Source organism: Epargyreus clarus, unplaced genomic scaffold (assembly GCF_041222505.1).
Source record: "Epargyreus clarus isolate Ecla_fem2 unplaced genomic scaffold, WU_Ecla_fem_2.2 ptg000001l, whole genome shotgun sequence".
In the NCBI taxonomy this organism is placed as follows: domain Eukaryota; kingdom Metazoa; phylum Arthropoda; class Insecta; order Lepidoptera; family Hesperiidae; genus Epargyreus; species Epargyreus clarus.
This window is the reverse complement of record NW_027332209.1, coordinates 86,763-107,165: the sequence shown is the minus strand read 5'-3', so window position 1 is coordinate 107,165 and position 20,403 is coordinate 86,763. Positions and strand designations below refer to the sequence as shown.

Sequence of the window (20,403 nt, the reverse complement as noted above, 5' to 3'; positions counted from 1 at the left end):
GTATGATTTATTATGTGATAAAATGTAATAAAATAAAATCATTTATAAAAAGCGTTAAATCTTAAAGACAGGGTTGCTTTTTTGTGGAAGTTGCTTGAATGAACCTTAACAAATGTCAATGTCACGTCATTCCCCCTTCCCCTTCCCCGATATCTTTCTCTTTCCGTAAAACTCAACGATGGCGGCCGGGGTAGGTAGAATTTAAGCTTTAATTATCCTGTTAATCCAATGGTTTTGTACTTTATGATGAATAAAAGAGCTAAATATTTTGGTCGGCTAATGTATGATATTTTTATTTTCCGCAGGTACTTTACACTTATCCGGAAAACTTCCGAGCCTATAAGGCGTTGATCGCCGCACAGTACTCCGGAGCTGACGTTAAAGTCGCTCCTAACTTTGTATTCGGAGAAACAAACAAGTCAGATGAGTTTCTGAAGAAATTTCCGGCCGGCAAAGTGAGTGATATTGCGTTAGTGCTACGTTGTTTAAGTGTAGTGACAAAGTTTCTTGCACAGATGTTTTCTAAGGTGACGTGTAATAATTGCGATTATTTTAGGTGCCAGCGTATGAAAGTGCCGATGGGAAAGTTCTGCTGACGGAGAGCAATGCTATTGCTTATTACGGTGAGTCATTGCACTATTTTCAGCGGTATAAGTACGTTACTCTAAGTATAACCTGCATGTTAGTGACTTACAGTTCATTACTCTTTAAGGGTGCCTTGACCCTTAGCAAGGATAATATGAACTGTATACGATAAATATTCCTGTTACTGACGATCTTTACTAATTGTAACTAATGTCCGCTGATCTATTTCAATTAAAATTATGTTAATCAGTATTTACATTATAAGTCATAGTAAGTAATCCATGATGAAGTTTAGTATAAATTAAAATGATGAAAATATGTTATTACATTCTGATATCCCAAATGATGCAAAATATTTGTAATCCAGGGTCCCATATGATAATCAGCTGATTAATATTTATGTTTTTTCACTATATGAGTTAACATAACAGCATTTAATTAATTCTATATTACATATTTAGTTATATTGCACAATTATATTTGGCATGTCATCATGTAAGTTGAATTATCATGTAAATTTTTCATACAGGAAATTATCTTGATAAAATTCTGTGAGCTGTTACACAAAATCTTTAAATTTTTTAAAAATATGACATTACATTGTTTCCATATGATTTTTATGTTTAAATCCAAAATAATTGCTTCATTTGGAAAAATATTAATAAAAATTGCTATTATTACTTTGTACAACAGTGGTGGTCTAGAAATTTAATTTTCAAGCTGGACCCAGCCAAAAATAGATGTAGACCGTTGTTCCATTCCTTTTATAGTTAGAATTTGCTAAATGAACTTACAAACATGATCATAAATTTTTAAGGGTGATGAGCTCTGTTGTATGCTAGGGAGTGTTATACAATATTATCTTTAATCGAAATTATAGTTATAAACTACAACCACACTAAAACCGTACAAGGAAAATCGTTATAAATCCTAATGATCCTGATGAGACAAAATTAGAATTGGATAAAATTATTAAAATCATATATTGTCATCCGTCTTGATAATTATTATAATATTTTAAATTAATCAAACCGTTCCAACTGGGTAATAATTGAGTTCATAGATCGCATTACATACATACATACATGTCAATCTCATAAAAGTGGTAAAAAATAGGTTTAAATTTTTTTCTTGAGTAGTATTGTTTAGTATAAAATTATTGTTATATATCAGTTTCAAATGCTGCCCTTCGTGGAGGAGACTTGGCTACACAAGCGCTGGTGTGGCAGTGGGCTTCTTGGGCCGACAGCGAGCTCTTGCCTGCCTCATGCGCATGGGTCTTCCCATACCTGGGCATCATGCAATTCAACAAGCAGGTATGGTGTTTATATAAAGATGGTGTCGGCCTTAGTGTCTTCCTAAAGAATAAAATATTAAACAACTTAAATTTCATAAAAAATTTCAAGACTTGAAAGCAATAAGTAATCCTTACTAAGCAATATTGAGTAAATTTTACAGGAAAGTTGATTTAAATTAGAAATATTTCTAAAAATAAAATTAAACTAAACTCATTTACTTTACGGATTGAAAATATTTATATCTGTTAAAATCATTTGACCATTTGCCCTTAAGACAGTTGGACAGACATTGGACGCTTAGTACTAACAGTATTTCTGCCTCATAACTGCAGTGTTAAACGTTTCTGTGTTCTGGTTTGAAGTGTGGTGTGGTAAGGGAGACATACTTTTCCAAGGCCTTCCAGCTTAGTCCTCAGGAGTAGTGGCACATCTGTGGCCGATCACAGGTAGGAATGTCTAATCCTATCTGGGGTTTATTACAGATGTGTATGGGCGGTAGTAGGCACTTACCATCAGGTGGACTGCATACTCGTCCAGTACTTCTATATATACCCATTTGGTACGGAACCTTAAACATTAATGTGTGTGTACAGAACGTGGAGCGCGCGCGCACGGACCTGGTGTCGGCGCTGAAGCAGCTGGACGCGCACCTGCGCACGCGCACCTTCCTCGTGACGGAGCGCGTCACGCTCGCAGACATCGTCGTCTTCACCACGCTGCTGCACGCCTTCCAGGTAACACCTATGTACACTTTACATTGTTGACTAGCCGTGCCCCGCGGTTTCACCCGCGTTAAAAAGAAACAGGGACACAGCTAGTTCTAAAATATAAGTAGCCTAAGTTACTCCTTATTACATCAGCTACCTGCCAATAAGAGTCCTGTCAAAATCGGTCCAGCCATTTCAGAGATTAGCCAGAACAAACCAACAAACAGACAGACAGACAAAAATTGTAAAAAATGTTATTTTGGTATATGTACCATATGCATATTCATATGCATGTAGTAAAAAGCGGTTTTTCAATATTAAAAACAGTCACTCCAATTTTATTTAGATATATAGTGTTGCGGACGGCGAATAAAATAGTCTTAAGTTGTGATTATAAATTGTTTTTTAAATGCATAAATTGTTATTTAGTTAAGGTTTATGTTATATTACGTTTTGTTATGTATTAGAAATAAGTTTTATGTAAATAAATAAAGGAAAAATATAAAAACCCCTAGGATAGAAAGAGAGGTACATGTATGAGCGAGATAGCGTGTTAGAAAGAGAGGGCTATAGGAAGTGAGCGAGACGGGAATAAGAGCGACTGCTGCGTTAGCCCCCCGTCGGTTGTAACACTCACTTTGCCACTTAAGGTGGCTAAAAATAGGGTCCGGCACGCTCCGGAAAATAGAAGAATATTGTAAATGGTCAAGAAAAGAAAATACAGGAAGAAAAATTCAATTGGAGTTTTTATTGCAAACCCGTACTCAACATTGGTCCTTCGATCGGCGGATACAGAAAAAAGAAGCAACCAGCGCGTCTACAATGAACACACGAAGCAAGAAGACCCACTCCGAGTCCGGCATCGGCGAATCGGAGCACCCTCCGCCAGGTGGGCGGGGGCTGTTCCACCGTATATATGAAGAATCGCCGAGATCGCCATCGACCGCAGTCCTCACCGGGACGCCCGCCGGAACATCCGTCGGGAGGATCCCACCAGGAAGGGTCCTCGAGCGCTCACCTGTACGCAGCACCGCACACCCCGAGCACCCCACGTCGCAAGAGATACCGTCGCGCTCCAAGTCGCCTATATGCCGGCCCACGTCTCCGGCATATAGCGCGGCGCCCAGTATACGTTCGCATCGTTCGTCGGTCAGCGTCGCGGCACGAGTTAGGCTAGTCGAATACGAAGCGGAAAAGGAGCTAGCTGAATTAGAAGAAAGAAGAATACAACTTAAGAAGACGCTAGTAAAGAAGCGGCTAGAAGCGGAAATCTCTGCGATCGAAGCGGAAGAGGGGGGGGAAACTATCTGCGACCAAGAAAGAATACACGACTGGGTGAACAAGAGCCACGAACACGCCGGAACGCAAGTACACAGGGAACAGGAGGTCCTACCTCCCCCGTTAGAAGTACGGGGGGAGGAACGGCCTCGGCAGAGGGGAAGGGGCATCGAACAATTAGCAAACGCCTTAGAGAAGATGATGCACGTACGACCCCCGCCGCGGCAAACGTCGGAGCTCCCAGCATTCTCCGGGTCCGTCATGGAGTGGCTACCCTTCAAAGCAGCAGTAGAAGATTCGACGCGTCTCTACAAATTCAGCGCCACAGAAAATTTATTGCGGCTTCGAAACAGTCTCCGTGGGGAAGCGAGAGAGACAGTGCTCTCTCAACTGTACACGGCGACTCACCCGGACAGCATAATGAAGACGCTAGAAATGAAATACGGTCGACCTGAATATATCTTCGATAAAGCAATGGAAGAACTGAAGAGACTCCCCAAGGTCGGCAACTCCAGCAGCGAATTGAATGAATTGGCCATCAAGTTACAGAACGTCGTCTACACTATGAAGAGTGTGGACCACCGTGGTTATCTACGAAATCCATTACTGATAAGGGATGTAATGGAGAAGCTAAGCCCTCACCTGGTGAGCAAATGGGCGGAATACGCGGCGATCAACGAAGGGAAGATTGCATACAGCGACGAAATCACAATACTCTCGGAGTTCCTGATGGGTGAAGCAGACAGGGTACTACGCTACACGCACACGGCGAGGAACAGCGCTCCGGGGCTTCTCAGAGGGGAGAGGCCAGTAAGGAGGACAGCACCTCGGGAGAAGGTCTATTCTACGAGTGAATCGACGCGTGAAGAGCGAGCACCTAGCTGTCTACGATGCCAGTCTACAAGCCATCACACTCCGAAGTGCCCTCAGCTGAAGGAACTCACCATCAACGACAGGTGGAATTGGGCGAAGGAACAGCGGTTATGCTTCAAATGCATGACACGAAGACACAGTAGAACCACATGCAGAGCGAAGCCGTGCGGAGTCGACGGGTGTAGCATGCAGCATCACGCCATCCTACACAAGACTGCAGAGCCCGCCAGGAGGGTGGAGACTTCTGAGTGCACAGATCAGGGTGCACCCGCAGCGGTCATGAGCGTCACATCAAAGGTGGCACCAAGAGCGGTGCTATTGAAGACATGTGAAGTAAAACTCAGCGGTCCACGGGGGGAGATAAGGACGCACGCCCTCCTGGACGAAGGGTCTACAGTAACCCTTATAGATGAAGAATTGGCAAGTCACCTCACCAGCGGCGGACCGAACCAACCTCTAAACATAAGAGGTATCAATGAACAAAGAAGAATCGACAGCAAGGCGGTCAAGATTCAAATCAAAGGTCTACACGAACATGAAGCATACTCCGTGACAGCCCGCACGGTGAAGGGACTTCAATTGCATCATCAGCGCGTACCTCAGAACCTGGAGCGGTATGCACACCTGCGAGTCGTAAGGGAGAAAATCAGCACGGGGGAAGCTCGACCTCGCATACTAATAGGCACCGACAATTGGCACTTAATAGTGTCCCGACAGCTGCGCGCCGGCAAGAAGAACGAACCTGCCGCATCAAGAACAAAGCTGGGATGGGTTCTACATGGGTCGGTACCTAGGAGGTTCGTCTATCAGGACCAGGCGGCCGTGCTTCACGTCTGCACGGGCGACATACAGTTACAGAAGCTCGTCGAGTCGCATTTCGACGTGGACTCGCTCGGCGTATCTACGAAAGAGAAGATTAACAAGTACGACAAGAGAGCCAGCGACATCTTCGAGGCGACCGCCAGACGGAAGGACGGACACTTCGAAGTGGGTCTACCTTGGAAAACTGACAACCCCACACTCCCCGACAGCTACGAGCAAGCATACAAGAGGTTACGCACATTGGAAAAGAAGATGGAAAATGAGCCCACATTCAAGAAGGAATACAGCGCTCAAGTGGCTAACCTGCTGAAGAAAGGTTACGCAGAAGCATGCGACGGCAACGAAGAAAGAAGTAACGTCAAGTGGTACTTACCTCACTTCGCGGTTGTCAACATTAACAAGCCAAACAAGATACGAATGGTATTCGACGCAGCGGCCAAGATTAACGGAGTCAGCTTGAACGACTACCTGCTGGAGGGGCCCGACCTGTTGGCGTCTCTGATTAAGATCCTGTTTGGTTTCCGCGAAAAGAAGATCGCGGTGACGGCGGACATAGAAGAAATGTTCCTCCGAGTGAAGATACGTAGCGAAGATCAACCAGCCCAGATGTTCCTGTGGCGGGACGAGTCCAGTGAAGCCCCGCGCAAGTACAAGATGACGTCAATGATATTTGGGGCCTCGAGTTCGCCGTACCTCGCTCACAGCGTGAGAAACAAGAATGCCGCCGATTACGAAGAGGGATACCCGGAAGCTGCGCGAGCCATAAGGGAACGCCATTACATGGACGACTATTTAGATAGCTTTCAGTCAGAAGAGGAAGCTATAAAGGTCATAAGGGACGTCATTCATGTACACGAACAAGCCAGCTTCAATCTGCGGGGATGGAACTCCAATAGCCCAGCTGTCCTCGCGAGTATTCCCGACACGAAGAAATCGAAGAATGTCAACGTGCAACTGACGACACACCAGTCGGAGAAGACCCTGGGACTAAGGTGGAACCCGAGCGAAGACACCATAGGCTTCAATACGGACATTAAGAGGGTCCCCACCGAAGTCAAGTGTCAACAGCGAGCACCGACCAAGCGTGAAGCACTGAGCGCCGTCATGTCAATCTACGATCCCCTGGGCCTCGTAAGCCAGTATACGATCACCGGGAAGATATTGCTACAGCAACTATGGGTCAAGAAGGTCGGCTGGGATGAAGAGCTACCTAGGGAGGAAGCCGAAGAGTTCCAGCAATGGGTCGCCGGACTACAAGACATCTCGAACTTGGCCTTACCACGTTGCTACAGCCGCGACATGACTCCGAGCTCAGAGCTACAGCTGCACATATTCAACGACGCGAGTGAACAGGCCTACGCGACCACGGCGTATTGGAGGATCACCCATAAGGATGGCACCGTGGAAGTCGTACAGGTCATGGGCAGGGCTAAGGTGGCGCCGTTGAAGTTACTCACGATTCCCAGGTTGGAGCTACAGGCAGCACTCATCGGGGCGCGTATGGCGAGCACCATCCTGAAGGAACACGAATGGAAACCAGGGCGAGTTTACTACTGGACGGACTCCAAGACGGTACTTCATTGGATAAGGAACGATAAGAAGAAGTACACACCGTTCGTGGCGCATCGACTGGCGGAGATAGGCGAGCTGTCCCAAGTGGAAGATTGGCGATGGGTGCCCACGGCCGACAACGTAGCCGACGACGCCACGCGAATCGAAACGAAGAAGATCACTGGCGCAGACCGATGGTTCACCGGGCCGTCATTCCTGGGCTTACCAGAGGAGGAATGGCCTACCGAAGCTACAAGCAGTGACACTTCAGAAGAGGCGGCGTACACCATCACCACAGACGACATCACGGACCGCATGGGCTGCCTGCCGGACATAACGAGGTTCTCCGCCTACAGACGACTCATAAGGGCCACAGCGCTAGTTCAACTCTACGTACAGAAGCTAAGAACAAAGAACAGAAGCCTGCTGTTAGAAGTCTCCCACATACAAGACGCCGAGCTGCGGTGGATACGACAAGCACAACAGGACTCCTTCGGCGAAGATCTACGTAGACTGCGGGCTGGACAACACTTACACCGGCATAGTAAACTAGCGAAGTTGGACCCCGTCATCGAAGAAGGAACACTGAAGGCCCGAGGCAGAATAGGAGCCTCTAAGACGTCGACGCACTCGAACCGACCTATAATATTGGATGGTGGTCACCCCTTCACACGCCTACTAGTGATGGACTACCATCGAAACGCCGGACACGCTAACAACGAGAGGGTCGTAAACGAGCTGCGACAAAAATACGTTATATTTCGACTACGACCGACAGTAAGAAAAATGGCTAAGGAATGTCAATTTTGCAAAATAAGGAAAGCAACGCCGCAAACACCGCCACGAGGGGACTTACCAGAAGAGAGGACAAGTCCAGGGCATCGACCGTTCAACTACTGCGGCGTGGATTACTTCGGCCCCCTAACAGTCACTATTGGGCGCCGACATGAGAAGAGATGGTGCGCACTGTTTACCTGCTTAACTACACGAGCAGTGCATTTGGAGTTGGTGTCATCGCTGTCGACCGACTCGGCAATTATGGCACTCCGAAGGATGGCCGCCAGAAGAGGATGGCCACAGGTGATCTTCTCAGATAACGCAACGAACTTCAGAGGTGCTGACGTCGAGCTAAGAAACGCGTACCGGGCATGGGGTCCGGAGCTGCATAACTTCTGTCTACAGTATGGAACCAGCTGGCGTTTCATCCCACCGGGGGCTCCGCACATGGGCGGGGCATGGGAGCGGCTCGTGCGGTCAGTCAAGACCGCGCTGAGCACCACACTGAACGAGAAGTCACCCAAAGAAGAAGTCCTTCAAACGCTGCTGGTGGAGGCCGAGTACTGTGTCAACGCTCGGCCACTCACGCACGTCTCCGTGGATCCCGCCGACTCAGAAGCACTAACCCCCAACCACTTCCTGATTGGGTCGTCGACCGGGCTGCCGCTGACGGGACCCTGCGAGGAAGCCGACCGCAGCGTGTGGAGAAAAGCACAGGCGCTGGCGGACCAGTTCTGGGGGCGGTGGGTCAAGGAGTACCTTCCGACGCTGATACCTCGAGGACAAGAGACAAGGGCATCACGACAACTACGGGTCGGCGACCTGGTCATCGTGGTCGACAACACGCTACCCCGCAACACATGGCCACGCGGCATCGTCGAGCGAGTGCACGAGGGACCCGACGGCATCGTTCGCTCAGCAGACGTGAGGACCAGGGGAGGAGTCTTCAGGAGGCCCGTGGTGAAGCTCGCCGTCCTCCAGATAGGGAGGGCTACGACGGAGCTGCGCCGGGGGGAGGATGTTGCGGACGGCGAATAAAATAGTCTTAAGTTGTGATTATAAATTGTTTTTTAAATGCATAAATTGTTATTTAGTTAAGGTTTATGTTATATTACGTTTTGTTATGTATTAGAAATAAGTTTTATGTAAATAAATAAAGGAAAAATATAAAAACCCCTAGGATAGAAAGAGAGGTACATGTATGAGCGAGATAGCGTGTTAGAAAGAGAGGGCTATAGGAAGTGAGCGAGACGGGAATAAGAGCGACTGCTGCGTTAGCCCCCCGTCGGTTGTAACACTCACTTTGCCACTTAAGGTGGCTAAAAATAGGGTCCGGCACGCTCCGGAAAATAGAAGAATATTGTAAATGGTCAAGAAAAGAAAATACAGGAAGAAAAATTCAATTGGAGTTTTTATTGCAAACCCGTACTCAACATATAGTTTACAGTAAAGCTGATGTTACATAATTTCTGCTACAGAGCATAATTAGATAATATATGTTAACATATTGATACTACAGTGGACCCATGGTAATCCAGCCCCTGTCTAATCCATCACCCCCTGTAATCCAACATAGTCAAGTTACTCTTTCGTAAAATCATTCGAACGATAAGGAGTCTTAGGCAGTACTCTATAATCAAACAAATTTGATAGTCCGACACTGCCCTGCAAAATACTTGCTCTGTAAAGAACCTATTTTGAAAAAAAATAGATTTGATTTCAATTCATCATAAACAAACATATGATTGTAATCTTCCAGCACGTGCTTGACCCATCCATACGCGAGGAGCTGCAGAACGTGCAGCGCTGGTTCCTGACGCTGGCGCACCAGCCGCAGGTGTCGGCCGTGCTCGGACCCGTCACCCTGGCTGACAAGCCGCCCGTCTTCGACCCCAAGAAGTACCAGGAGCTCACACACTCCAAGAAGGTAAGCTATGAACTACTTGAAGAATACCAAGTTATCGTCATCACCACTTAAGGCCACTCCACATTCTCGCGGGAATCTTGATAGAAAAGCACGAGAAACGAAAATGTGGAGCCTATACGAATAGGGTTTTCCTCGCGTTCACGTCAACCCTCACAACGACATGAATTAGGCCTCTGTTCCTGCACTAGCCCAGATCATTTATTAAATTAAACATATCATAGAAAACTTTTATTTTAAATCTCTTAAGTATGCAGATTCGCTCACAACTCCTTCACTGTTAAAGTAAGTGTAAATTAATTTCTAATATGCATATGTATAACTGTATTGTATCTAACTGTACTGTATCTAATATGTATAACTTTGACGAATTAAGAATTAAAGTGGACGCCTTGGATTCGAACCTTAGACCACTCAATCAGGAGGCTGAGTTTTAACCAATGAGCTGCTATATAAATCAACAACAATGGACTCTATATGTGAAACATCAAATATAAATTACATAAAACTTTCATGATTGGATGGATGTATTGTGTGCCAAAATTGTTTTATCACATTCTATTTTAAACTGCTAATATTATTATTGTCTATTTTCTGCCAACTTTCTGCTTCTCATCAAAAGATGGCACTACTAATGTTCAGAAAGATTATCTAAATTTTCTAGACATGATTTTATGAATCAGGGTGGTGGTGATAAGAAGGATAAGAAATCAGAGAAAAAGGAACAGGCGCCAAAGAAGAAGGAGCCCGAGCCAGCTGACCTGCCCGATGAGCTGGACGAGAAGCCTAAAGAGTCCAAGGATCCCTTCGATTCCCTCCCTAAAGGGTATGTCTGATTCAGTTTATCTTTTAATCAAAAACATTGTTAAGGCTCATGTTACGTGAGGCGCATCCTTTAAAACATATTAGTCCTATCTCATAGACTTATGAGATTATAAAGACTTGATCACAAATATTCCTTTTATCAGTATGGTAACCAATGCTTTAACAAGTAATTGTCGCTAGAATATATAAAATAACCTTTAAAAAGCCTGTATTAACTATTTTTTACGTTAAAGGTGAGGTTAGGTGTACTAATTATTGTTCAATCCTGAAATAAAAAGTGTTTTTATCAAAATACTAATTTATGCCACTAACCATATGTGAATTGAAGTTGTCTCAGTAAAATTCACAGGTGAAAACATACTGGAGTTTTTTTTCTCAACTTTAACCTACTATAACTAAAACAATGCAACTCTAAATTACAGCACATTCAACATGGATGACTTCAAGCGGTGCTACTCAAATGAGGATGAAGCCAAGTCCATCCCATACTTCTGGGAGAAGTTTGACCCCGAGAACTATTCCATCTGGTATGCCGAGTACAAGTACCCCGATGAGCTCGCCAAGGTCTTCATGAGCTGCAATCTCATCACTGGTTAGTGTTTTTTGATTTAATTTTAAGATTACAATCATCTTTTTTTTTTTTTTTTTTTTTATTAGTTGATAGTAATAGATAACTTTGCAAAAACTATTTAAATATGTAATACGCACAACGAACTTGCGAAACTTCCATCTTATTCTTTACATCGAAAAGCGCGCCGAATACCACTTATCTACATGACAGCTAGTGTTGGCCATTCACTGTAGTAATGTGTCTAACAGTTCGGCCATCCTGCAATTCCTTCGTCCCCGAAGGAGATTGGTTAGAATAGCGCACCTTCGATCTGTTCGATACTGGACCACTTTGTTATGTTGCAGAAGCATGTTTTTGACGTATCCATCATATCATAATTATGGGAACCCCTAAAGGCTGTCACAAATAATGAGTCCATCTCAGCACTTAAAATCACCAGCTTCTTACGGCGGTGTCGAATAAACGCCCATTACGGCAGTGTCTAAAATAAGCCCCTCGCAGCAGCGTTGGATAAATGCCCCTTACGGCAGTGTACAATGTACGCCCCTTACGGCATTGTAGAATATACGCCCCTTGCGGCATTGTAGAATGTACGCCCCTTACGGTATTGTAGAATATACGCCCCTTGCGGCATTGTAGAATGTACGCCCCTTACGGCATTGTAGAATATACGCCCCTTGCGGCATTGTAGAATGTACGCCCCTTACGGCATTGTAGAATATACGCCCCTTGCGGCATTGTAAAATGTACGCCCCTTGCGGCATTGTAGAATGTACGCCCCTTGCGGCATTGTAAAATGTACGCCCCTTGCGGCATTGTAGAATGTACGCCCCTTACGGCATTGTAGAATATACGCCCCTTGCGGCATTGTAAAATGTACGCCCCTTGCGGCATTGTAGAATGTACGCCCCTTGCGGCATGGTAGAATGTACGCCCCTTACGGCATTGTAGAATATACGCCCCTTGCGGCATTGTAAAATGTACGCCCCTTGCGGCATTGTAGACCTTGTTACAGAGATTAAAGTTAGCAAACCAACCATTTAAGCCCTTAACGGCGTTTTCTCATAAAGCTAATAAAAGACATTTGAAGATTAATTTATTCATCAGTAATATTACTCTCGTCGGATGACACACATCTGGCCTGCCAGACTTTCAACTTGTCACGAGCCACTATATTCTGATATATTCTTTTCCCGTTCTTGGTGGATGTAACTTGATACCGGTCATTAGGTAACACAGCTGTCACTTTGTAAGGTCCGGCATATCGTGGTACTAATTTACCACTAGTTAAACCAGGTTTTAAAATCCTTCGTTCCACCATAACCATGCAGCCCACTTTGATTGGCTTGGGTAACCGTCGACTTTTGTCGTATCTTTTTTTCATTTGGGATGCATTAATATTTATTTTCTTGGCCGCGTCTGCCCTCATCTCTTTTAGGTCTGTTCTATAAACTGAACCTTGAAGGTCAGCTGCCAACCGTGGTCTCAAACCACACAATAATTCTAACGGTGATTTACCAGTCCCTTGACTAATAGTAGAATTTATGCCTAACTGTACTTTGGGGAGGTGTACATCCCACCCTTTTTGTTCATTACCCATATAAGCTGTGAGAGAGCTAAGGATTGTGCGATTAAGACGTTCGACCTGTCCGTTTGCTCGGGGAGAGGCCACTGCATTCAACACATGTTTAATACCCTGATTTTTACAATATTCCCTAAACTCATTTCCCGTGAAAGCAGTGCCTCTATCACTCACTATTCGTGCTGGGTAACCAAACACCTGGCTTAGCTTGTTTAGAGAGGTTATAGCACCCTTAGCATTTGCACTCGTAACTGCCTCAAGCCATACAAATTTTGTAAATCCGTCTATAACGGCAAAGATGTAAACCTTACCATTGCTTTTACAAAAGGGACCCAGATGATCCACATGGAGAGTCTCGAATGGGATAGACACCCTTGGAATAGGATGCATTAATCCTGGCTGCTTACCAGTAGGCTTTTTGGTAAATTGACAACCTATACAACTTGCCACATATTTGCCAATAGTTTTCCTCATTTTTGGGAACCAATACTTAGCTTGTATAGACTCAATACATTTTTCAAGTCCCAAATGTCCATTGTTGTCATGATAAATTTTCATAATATGCCATCTTGCACTCTTAGGTAACACTGGTCTTGGACCATTATCGGTAATTCGACATAACAATCCATTCGAAATCTTGAAATTTTTAGACAATCCATCTTTTTTATTCTTGTTAGCGTTAAGTTCTAATGTCAAATTCTCAATTAACCTTTGAATATCTTCATCTCCATCTTGCAAAGCATTAATAAAATCTTTCTCTTGAATGTGGCGTACCAATATAGGGTTTCTGCTCAGAGCATCTACATGCAACATTGAAGCCCCCGGTCTGTGTTCTACATCAAAATCGAATTCCTGGAGATCAAGCCACCATCGTGCAATGCGAGGCGACAAATCTCGTTTTGACCAAGCTAACCTCAATGCAGAACAGTCAGTCACAACAGTGAATTTGAGTCCTGAAATGTACACTTTATACTTCTGTATACTGAAGACAACGGCAAGCGCTTCCAGTTCAAAACTGTGATACTTAGCTTCAGTTGCAGATGTTTGCCTGCTTGCATAAGCAACAACTTTCCATTCATTATTTTGTTGGCGTTGAAAAAGTACACCACCAAGTCCTACTTTTGAAGCATCCGTGTGGATTTGCGTATCACGTTCTGGGCTATAAATAGTAAGGACGGGATCAGCAGTCAACATGTCCTTTAAGTGTTCCATAGCTTCTCTTTGATCAGGTCCCCAATTCCAATCAATTCCTTTTTTTGTTAACATTGTGAGAGGTTTAGCTATGGTCGCAAATCCTTTTATAAATTTGCGAAAATAACTTGCTAATCCCAAGAATTGCCTAAGTTCGTGGACATTGTAAGGTGTCTTGAAATTAGCTACTGCATTTATCTTGTGCGGAGCTGGACGAATTTTCCCCGCAGAGATTAAATGACCAAGATATTCAACAGTCTCAGTCAGAAAACTACACTTATTTCGTTTTAACTTGACACCTGCAGCATTAATTAACTTAAAAACATTTCTCAGATTAACTAAGCACTCATCTACATTTTCCCCCCAAATAATAACATCATCAATGTACACGTCAGCACATTTATGAATAACAGGAGCTAATATTTCATTCATGGCCCTTTGGAAGACTGCCGGAGCATTGCATAATCCAAAACTCATCATTCGATATTGGTACTGACCATCGGGTGTAACAAATCCAGTAAATGGTCTGGATGGAGCTGCTATCTTAATTTGATGGTACCCATTTGCCAAGTCTAAACAACAGAACACCGATTTGTTTACTAATCTATCCAGTAAATCTTGTATAACTGGCAAAGGATATCTTTCCTTTTCAGTTATTTTGTTCAGTGCTCTGTAGTCTACACACATGCGATAACCTCCCTCTTTCTTCTTAACTAAAAGCACAGGGCTTGCATATGGTGACGTAGATGTTTCAATGATTCCAGCTTGTAACAGGTCAGTAACAATCTGCTTAACAATCTCTCTTTCATGAAATGATATCCTGTATGGTTTATAATTTATAATCTTATCTTCAATCAGTCTAATAGTCATTTCGATTTGACAATTTCCAAGTTCCATGCCATCACCAGAGAAACAGTCCTGATATTCATTAAGGACAGACTGTAGAGTCAAATGCTGATTTTCAGATAAATGACCCCCTATTTTGGGTGCAGTATTTTCTTTACATGTATTAAGTAAGTCAGCACGAGCAACACACTCTTCACTCTTAAGAGACATTGCTTCATTAGTCATATTGACAAGTTTTATAATTGCCATGCCATCCTCACTTCCAACTTCTTCACCTATAATATTCTTTTCACACCTAGGTTGTCTTTGCTCACTCTGTCTGACCTTTAAAATTCCACTTGCCATAGGTTCCGTTCTTACAGTAATTTTATTAATACCCGGATTCAATGTCACAGAAGTGTTAGGATATAAGCGTACCTTTTCTAAATTTTGACATAATTCTGCAACTTCCAGCGCCATTTCTTTATCAAAAACATTTAATTGTGTAGATGTTTTGACTACTACAATGTTTGAAGCTTCGGTATATGGTTGCCCTACCAAAATGTCAAAATCTTGTACTGCATCTGGTACAACATAAAATTCAGTTTGTTTCTTAACACCGTCAACTGTTAAACATGCTGTAGTAATTCCCTTTGGCCAGGTCATAGCATCACCATATCCTTTTATTACAATTGTGTCATTGGTTGTAGTCTTCAAACCTAACTTGTCACAAACACTTTGTTTGATTATATTGCATGAGCTTCCGAAATCTATAAATGCACTTGCCGGCATCTCATTAATAAATACTGACTTAAAGTATTTACTATCAGAGAAATCAGAACTTACCGAATGAACTTTCCTTATAGTTTTATCTTGTAAGCCTGCTGCTCGTTTTCTACACTCTTCTATATTGTGGCCTTTAATTTTACAGAAAGAACAATATTTCTCCTGATTTTTCTTTCGATAACAAGTTGCTTCAACATGGCCAGGTTTATTACAAAATGAACATTTCGTTTGATCTTCCTTATGTTTCCTTGAACGATGACATGCAAAAGCTTTATGACCATCCTTGCCACATTTAAAACACTTGAGGACCTTACTCGAGCTGAGCTTGCTTGTGTCTGTCTTTGTTTCTGTACTATTTGCATTCATAAAACTTGCCAAATATTTCAGTAGTGAAGTTGTATCTTGACAACCAGCTGACAGAGCTCCAACTTCTAAAAGCTTGTCGCCTAAAGTTCCAATGATAGCCTGAGTAATTATATCATCCCCTAGTTGACATGACATACCAATACTCAGTTTGTTATAATAAAATTCAATAGGGTTTTCAGACGGTAATCTTATTTTATTAACCAAATCTCTAATTTGAGTCAATTTGTTTCTTGTGAATGGAAAAGCTTTAATCAGTTTCGCTTTCCACTCACTCCAGCTCATCTCATATGATGTTTGCTGCTCATACCATCCTTTGGCATAACCACGCAACTTTGAAGTACAGCTACAAATTAAGGTGCGTTCATCCCATGCATGCATTTTAGATATACCTTCTAAATTTCTAATCCAGTGTTCTATGGAGACAGCAGATTTTTGGGGGTCAAACTCAGGTATAAAATCATTTCGACCCACATAGCGCACAGCTTGCATAGAGTTTCCAGCAACATGAGGTGAGTGTTCTCTATTATCGTTATGTTTCCTTCGCAGTTCACAGACAAGGCCTTCTAAAGCCTCAATGCGGTCTTTACTCCTTTTCAATTCCTTTCTGTATTTTTTCTTCTTTTCCACATTACGTTCACTTTCTGAACTTGAACTACTGCTGCTAACTGATTTATATCTTCTCTTATGGCGACCCATTTTAATTGATAATTAAGTATTCTTAATAATTATTTTTGTATTTTTTTTTATAGCAAAATATATATTTTAGTTAAGTTAATTAATAATGTTGTCCAATGCAATAAATGAAGTTTAAATTTCAAATGAAGCTGAAGGTTAGGCGCAACTTATTTTATGTTAATGTTCTTGTACATATTATATAATATATATATATATATATATATTTTTTAATCATAAAAAGCACTTTCATCAATCAATAACTCAGTTTCTTTTCTTTTCCACAAAATGTACTTTCACTAATCAATAACTCATACTAATTATACAGTCAATAGTAAATAACATGGACTAATCTCACCGAATTCTCAATTTGATACATAAGACGTCCGCTCTAGCATGCAAGCCAAGACAGTCATAATCTGCAGTCAGCAAGCAACACGCTCAGCATGCCTTTTTTTTTTTCAGCGCGCGTCCGCATCGACAGACATGTTCAAACTTGTCAAAGTTTTTCCCATGATATGATAACATGAACACACATCAAAACTCGATACAAAGTTATTCACACGAACTAAATTAGTTTGATATAGCAATTGTAGCACACTTATTGCATCCATTAATTGTTAGTAGTGTTAATAAAAGTATAATTTGTTTTATAGCGTCTTTCCCGCAACCAGTAGGTATTTTAACATCACCTTTACACTAATACCTTGCCAACTTCACCACTATGCACGTGAGTACTTTATTTCACTTCTGATTTCTAATAGATAACTTTGCAAAAACTATTTAAATATGTAATACGCACAACGAACTTGCGAAACTTCCAACTTATTCTTTCCATCGAAAAGCGCGCCGAATACCACTTATCTACATGACAGCTAGTGTTGGCCATTCACTGTAGTGATGTGTCTAACAATAGGCATGCGCTTGGCCTCGATCTCGCCTGATGGTAAGCTTCGATGAGGCCTAAGATGTGCCACGCTTGCCTAGAAGTAGCCTATTCACTCTTGACTTGAAGACTCCTAGATTATATGTGTCGGGAAACACAGAAGCCGGCAGGGCATTCTACTCCTTGGCGGTTCGTATTAGAAAAGACGAGGCAAAACGCTTCGTACGAACCAAAGGAAGGTCGACTTGATAGGGGTGGTAGCCTGCCGTGCGTCTGGACGTCCGAAGATAGAATGGGGCTGGGGGAACTAGTTCGTGAACCTGTTGCGCACACTCCCCAAAATCTATGTAAAACTTCTTGAATTGTAGCTTTGAATGAGTGAACAATGGTGTTTATAAGTTAATCTTTTACATTTAGAATGAATGTAATAAATATAGAATAAATTGTAAAATATTGCCTTAGTTACTACTTGAATATATGTTGTTAACTACAATACTTAATATCATAACTAGATAATAACGCTACACATCTCAAATTCGAGTTCAATTTCAAAATCCCTCAACTTACTGGGATCATCACGTTGCTAGAACTCCTTGAGATATGATACAGATACTACTGCAACATCTTTTTCAAATTTATAACAGCTGCATTCAGATCAACCCCAGATAGGATTATATATTCCTACCTGATTCGAACCACAAAGGGTTCTAGCACCTTCAGAATTAGAATTATTATTATTAAATGAATATATCTAATCTGTGTTGTTTGAAATTAATTATCACTTGATAAAGGGTGAAGGAAAACATCGTACGGTAACCTGCATACCTGAGAGATTTATAAAAAAAATCTCAAAGGCATGTGAAGTCTACCAATACACCTTGGCCAGCGCGGTGCGCCAGTCTATGGCCTAATCCTTCTTATTATGAGAGGAGACCCGTGCCCAGCAGTGGGACAGTAATGGGTTGTTATTGATGAATCTGTGTTGTTTGCAGGTATGTTCCAGCGGCTGGACAAGATGCGCAAGCAGGCGTTCGCGTCGGTGTGTCTGTTCGGAGAGGACAACAACTCCACCATCTCCGGCGTGTGGGTGTGGCGCGGACACGAGCTCGCCTTCCCGCTCTCGCCCGACTGGCAGGTCAGCTATCACACATTTTGTACTGAATCCAGACAGTTGCTAAAAAAAATTCGTCAAAACCAAACAATCTATGAAATGTGTATCAGTCACCGAAAAAAAAGGTCACCAAATCATAGGCGAATAAATCTGACATATTTGTCATTTTTTAAAATCTAATCAAATTTCTACACTGGGGGGCCTCCATTCTTTCCCTCTGACGACTTTAGTCCGCCACTGGATGGAACCCTTTCAAATTCAAATTCAAGTTCTTCGAATCGAGATGCACAACTGCCACACGTATGTCTGCCTAATAACAGCAGTAAATGCTTATCCAAGGCATTAAAACTTAGTCCTCACATGTAGCAATGCATCTGTGGACAATCTCAAATAGAAATCTAATTTTATGCGGGGTTTGACTTATCATAGTCAAACCCCGCATAAAATTAGATTATATTATAGATTATATTATAGATCATATTTAGAGAAAAAAAATTAAAACATCTTACTGACTCTGCTTCCATAATTGTTTCGAGTTTTGTGTGTGTATATGATGTGTGGTTGTAATCGACTTGTCTTAAAAATCGGTTCCTCAGGTTATTGATTTGTATGTCACAAGCTTAGAGCCTAGTGAAGGCATGTGTCAAAATGGGCCTATTATGTTGTGACGACTATAGATTGGATGAGAGTGCATTATTATTTTCTAGGTGTAAATAAATACATATTTCATAACTTATCTATTCCGTACTCAATATAATTGTTCGTTACAGATTGACTATGAGTCATATGACTGGAAAAAGCTGGACCCAGCCAGTGAGGAGACAAAGAAACTAGTCCAGGACTACTTCTCGTGGTCTGGCACCGACAAACAAGGCCGCAAGTTCAACCAGGGCAAGATCTTCAAGTGAAGACCCCGCCGCAATGCAAAGCTACTTCGACAACATACTTCGGAAAATCTCTTTTGTAACACACACAAACTAAAGTTATGTGATTGCGCCATAACAATTTTTAAAACTATATTTTTATTTTTTTTAGTAATGAAGGAAGTAAAACTCTGGTGTCCATTTTATAAATAAGGTTTAAGTGAATACAGTTCCAATGTATGTCTGAGTATGTTGTATGAGTAGTTTCCGCGGGCGGCTTTCCCGCGGTTGTATAGTGTCAGCTCTCCACGTCGCCGGTGCAACCGAGAACAGTGTCTTATTTATACTGTAAAAATAATACTGCATTTATAAACACTATCTAAAATTATCATTTTCTCATTTGTATGAAAACCGTAAAAAATAAAATTGTTTTTTATTTATACTAATTTTCGTTTTATTCAATTTTAACCAAAATTTATAATTTTTCGAGTATATGTTTTTAAAAATTAATTAATAGTGGATTTTTACAAACACTGCAATAAATATCAACAGTCAACACAGTAAAATTGACGCGGGTGCATAATAGCACAGTATAATATATATCCTTATACTGTGATAATAGCATTGTATTAAATAATTGGCTACTTGCGAGTCTAACTCAGATGGAGGGCTCTGTAACCGACCGAAAATTTCATTTTTAGAGGACACAATTTTATTTTTGGGACATGTGTGGGGGGTCAATAGAAGCTTAACCTCAAGATTGTGGGGTCGCCGCCCTTGTTCCCCGGCCACCATCTTGAAAAAACACTGCGATATCTCGGAAACTATGCGTCTTACAAAAAATTTGCGTAGTCATAATTTCTAGCAAATTGTTTTACCTACAAATATGTTTATATAACTTTTTACCCTA

The 20,403-nt window shown here is 42.2% G+C and overlaps 1 protein-coding gene across 1 annotated transcript; it reads left to right on the top strand.

The window, feature by feature from the left end:
* Positions 1–65: 65 nt before the first annotated feature.
* On the top strand, positions 66–19,939 carry eEF1gamma (elongation factor 1-gamma). Its single transcript, XM_073073272.1, has 10 exons — positions 66–190; positions 306–455; positions 557–623; positions 1,759–1,901; positions 2,477–2,617; positions 9,651–9,818; positions 10,499–10,641; positions 11,063–11,232; positions 18,512–18,654; positions 19,401–19,939. The coding sequence occupies exons 1-10, from the start codon at positions 179–181 to the stop codon at positions 19,536–19,538; spliced, it is 1,275 nt and encodes a 424-aa protein (XP_072929373.1). The 5' UTR covers positions 66–178; the 3' UTR covers positions 19,539–19,939.
* Positions 19,940–20,403: the final 464 nt, after the last annotated feature.

What these genes read in the sequence shown, in the direction of transcription:
- eEF1gamma (XM_073073272.1), top strand. An exon ending in AGCTCACACACTCCAAGAAG is followed by an intron (nt 9,819 to 10,498) that starts GTAAGCTATGAA and finishes TTTATGAATCAG; the next exon opens with GGTGGTGGTGATAAGAAGGA. An exon ending in TTCGATTCCCTCCCTAAAGG is followed by an intron (nt 10,642 to 11,062) that starts GTATGTCTGATT and finishes TCTAAATTACAG; the next exon opens with CACATTCAACATGGATGACT.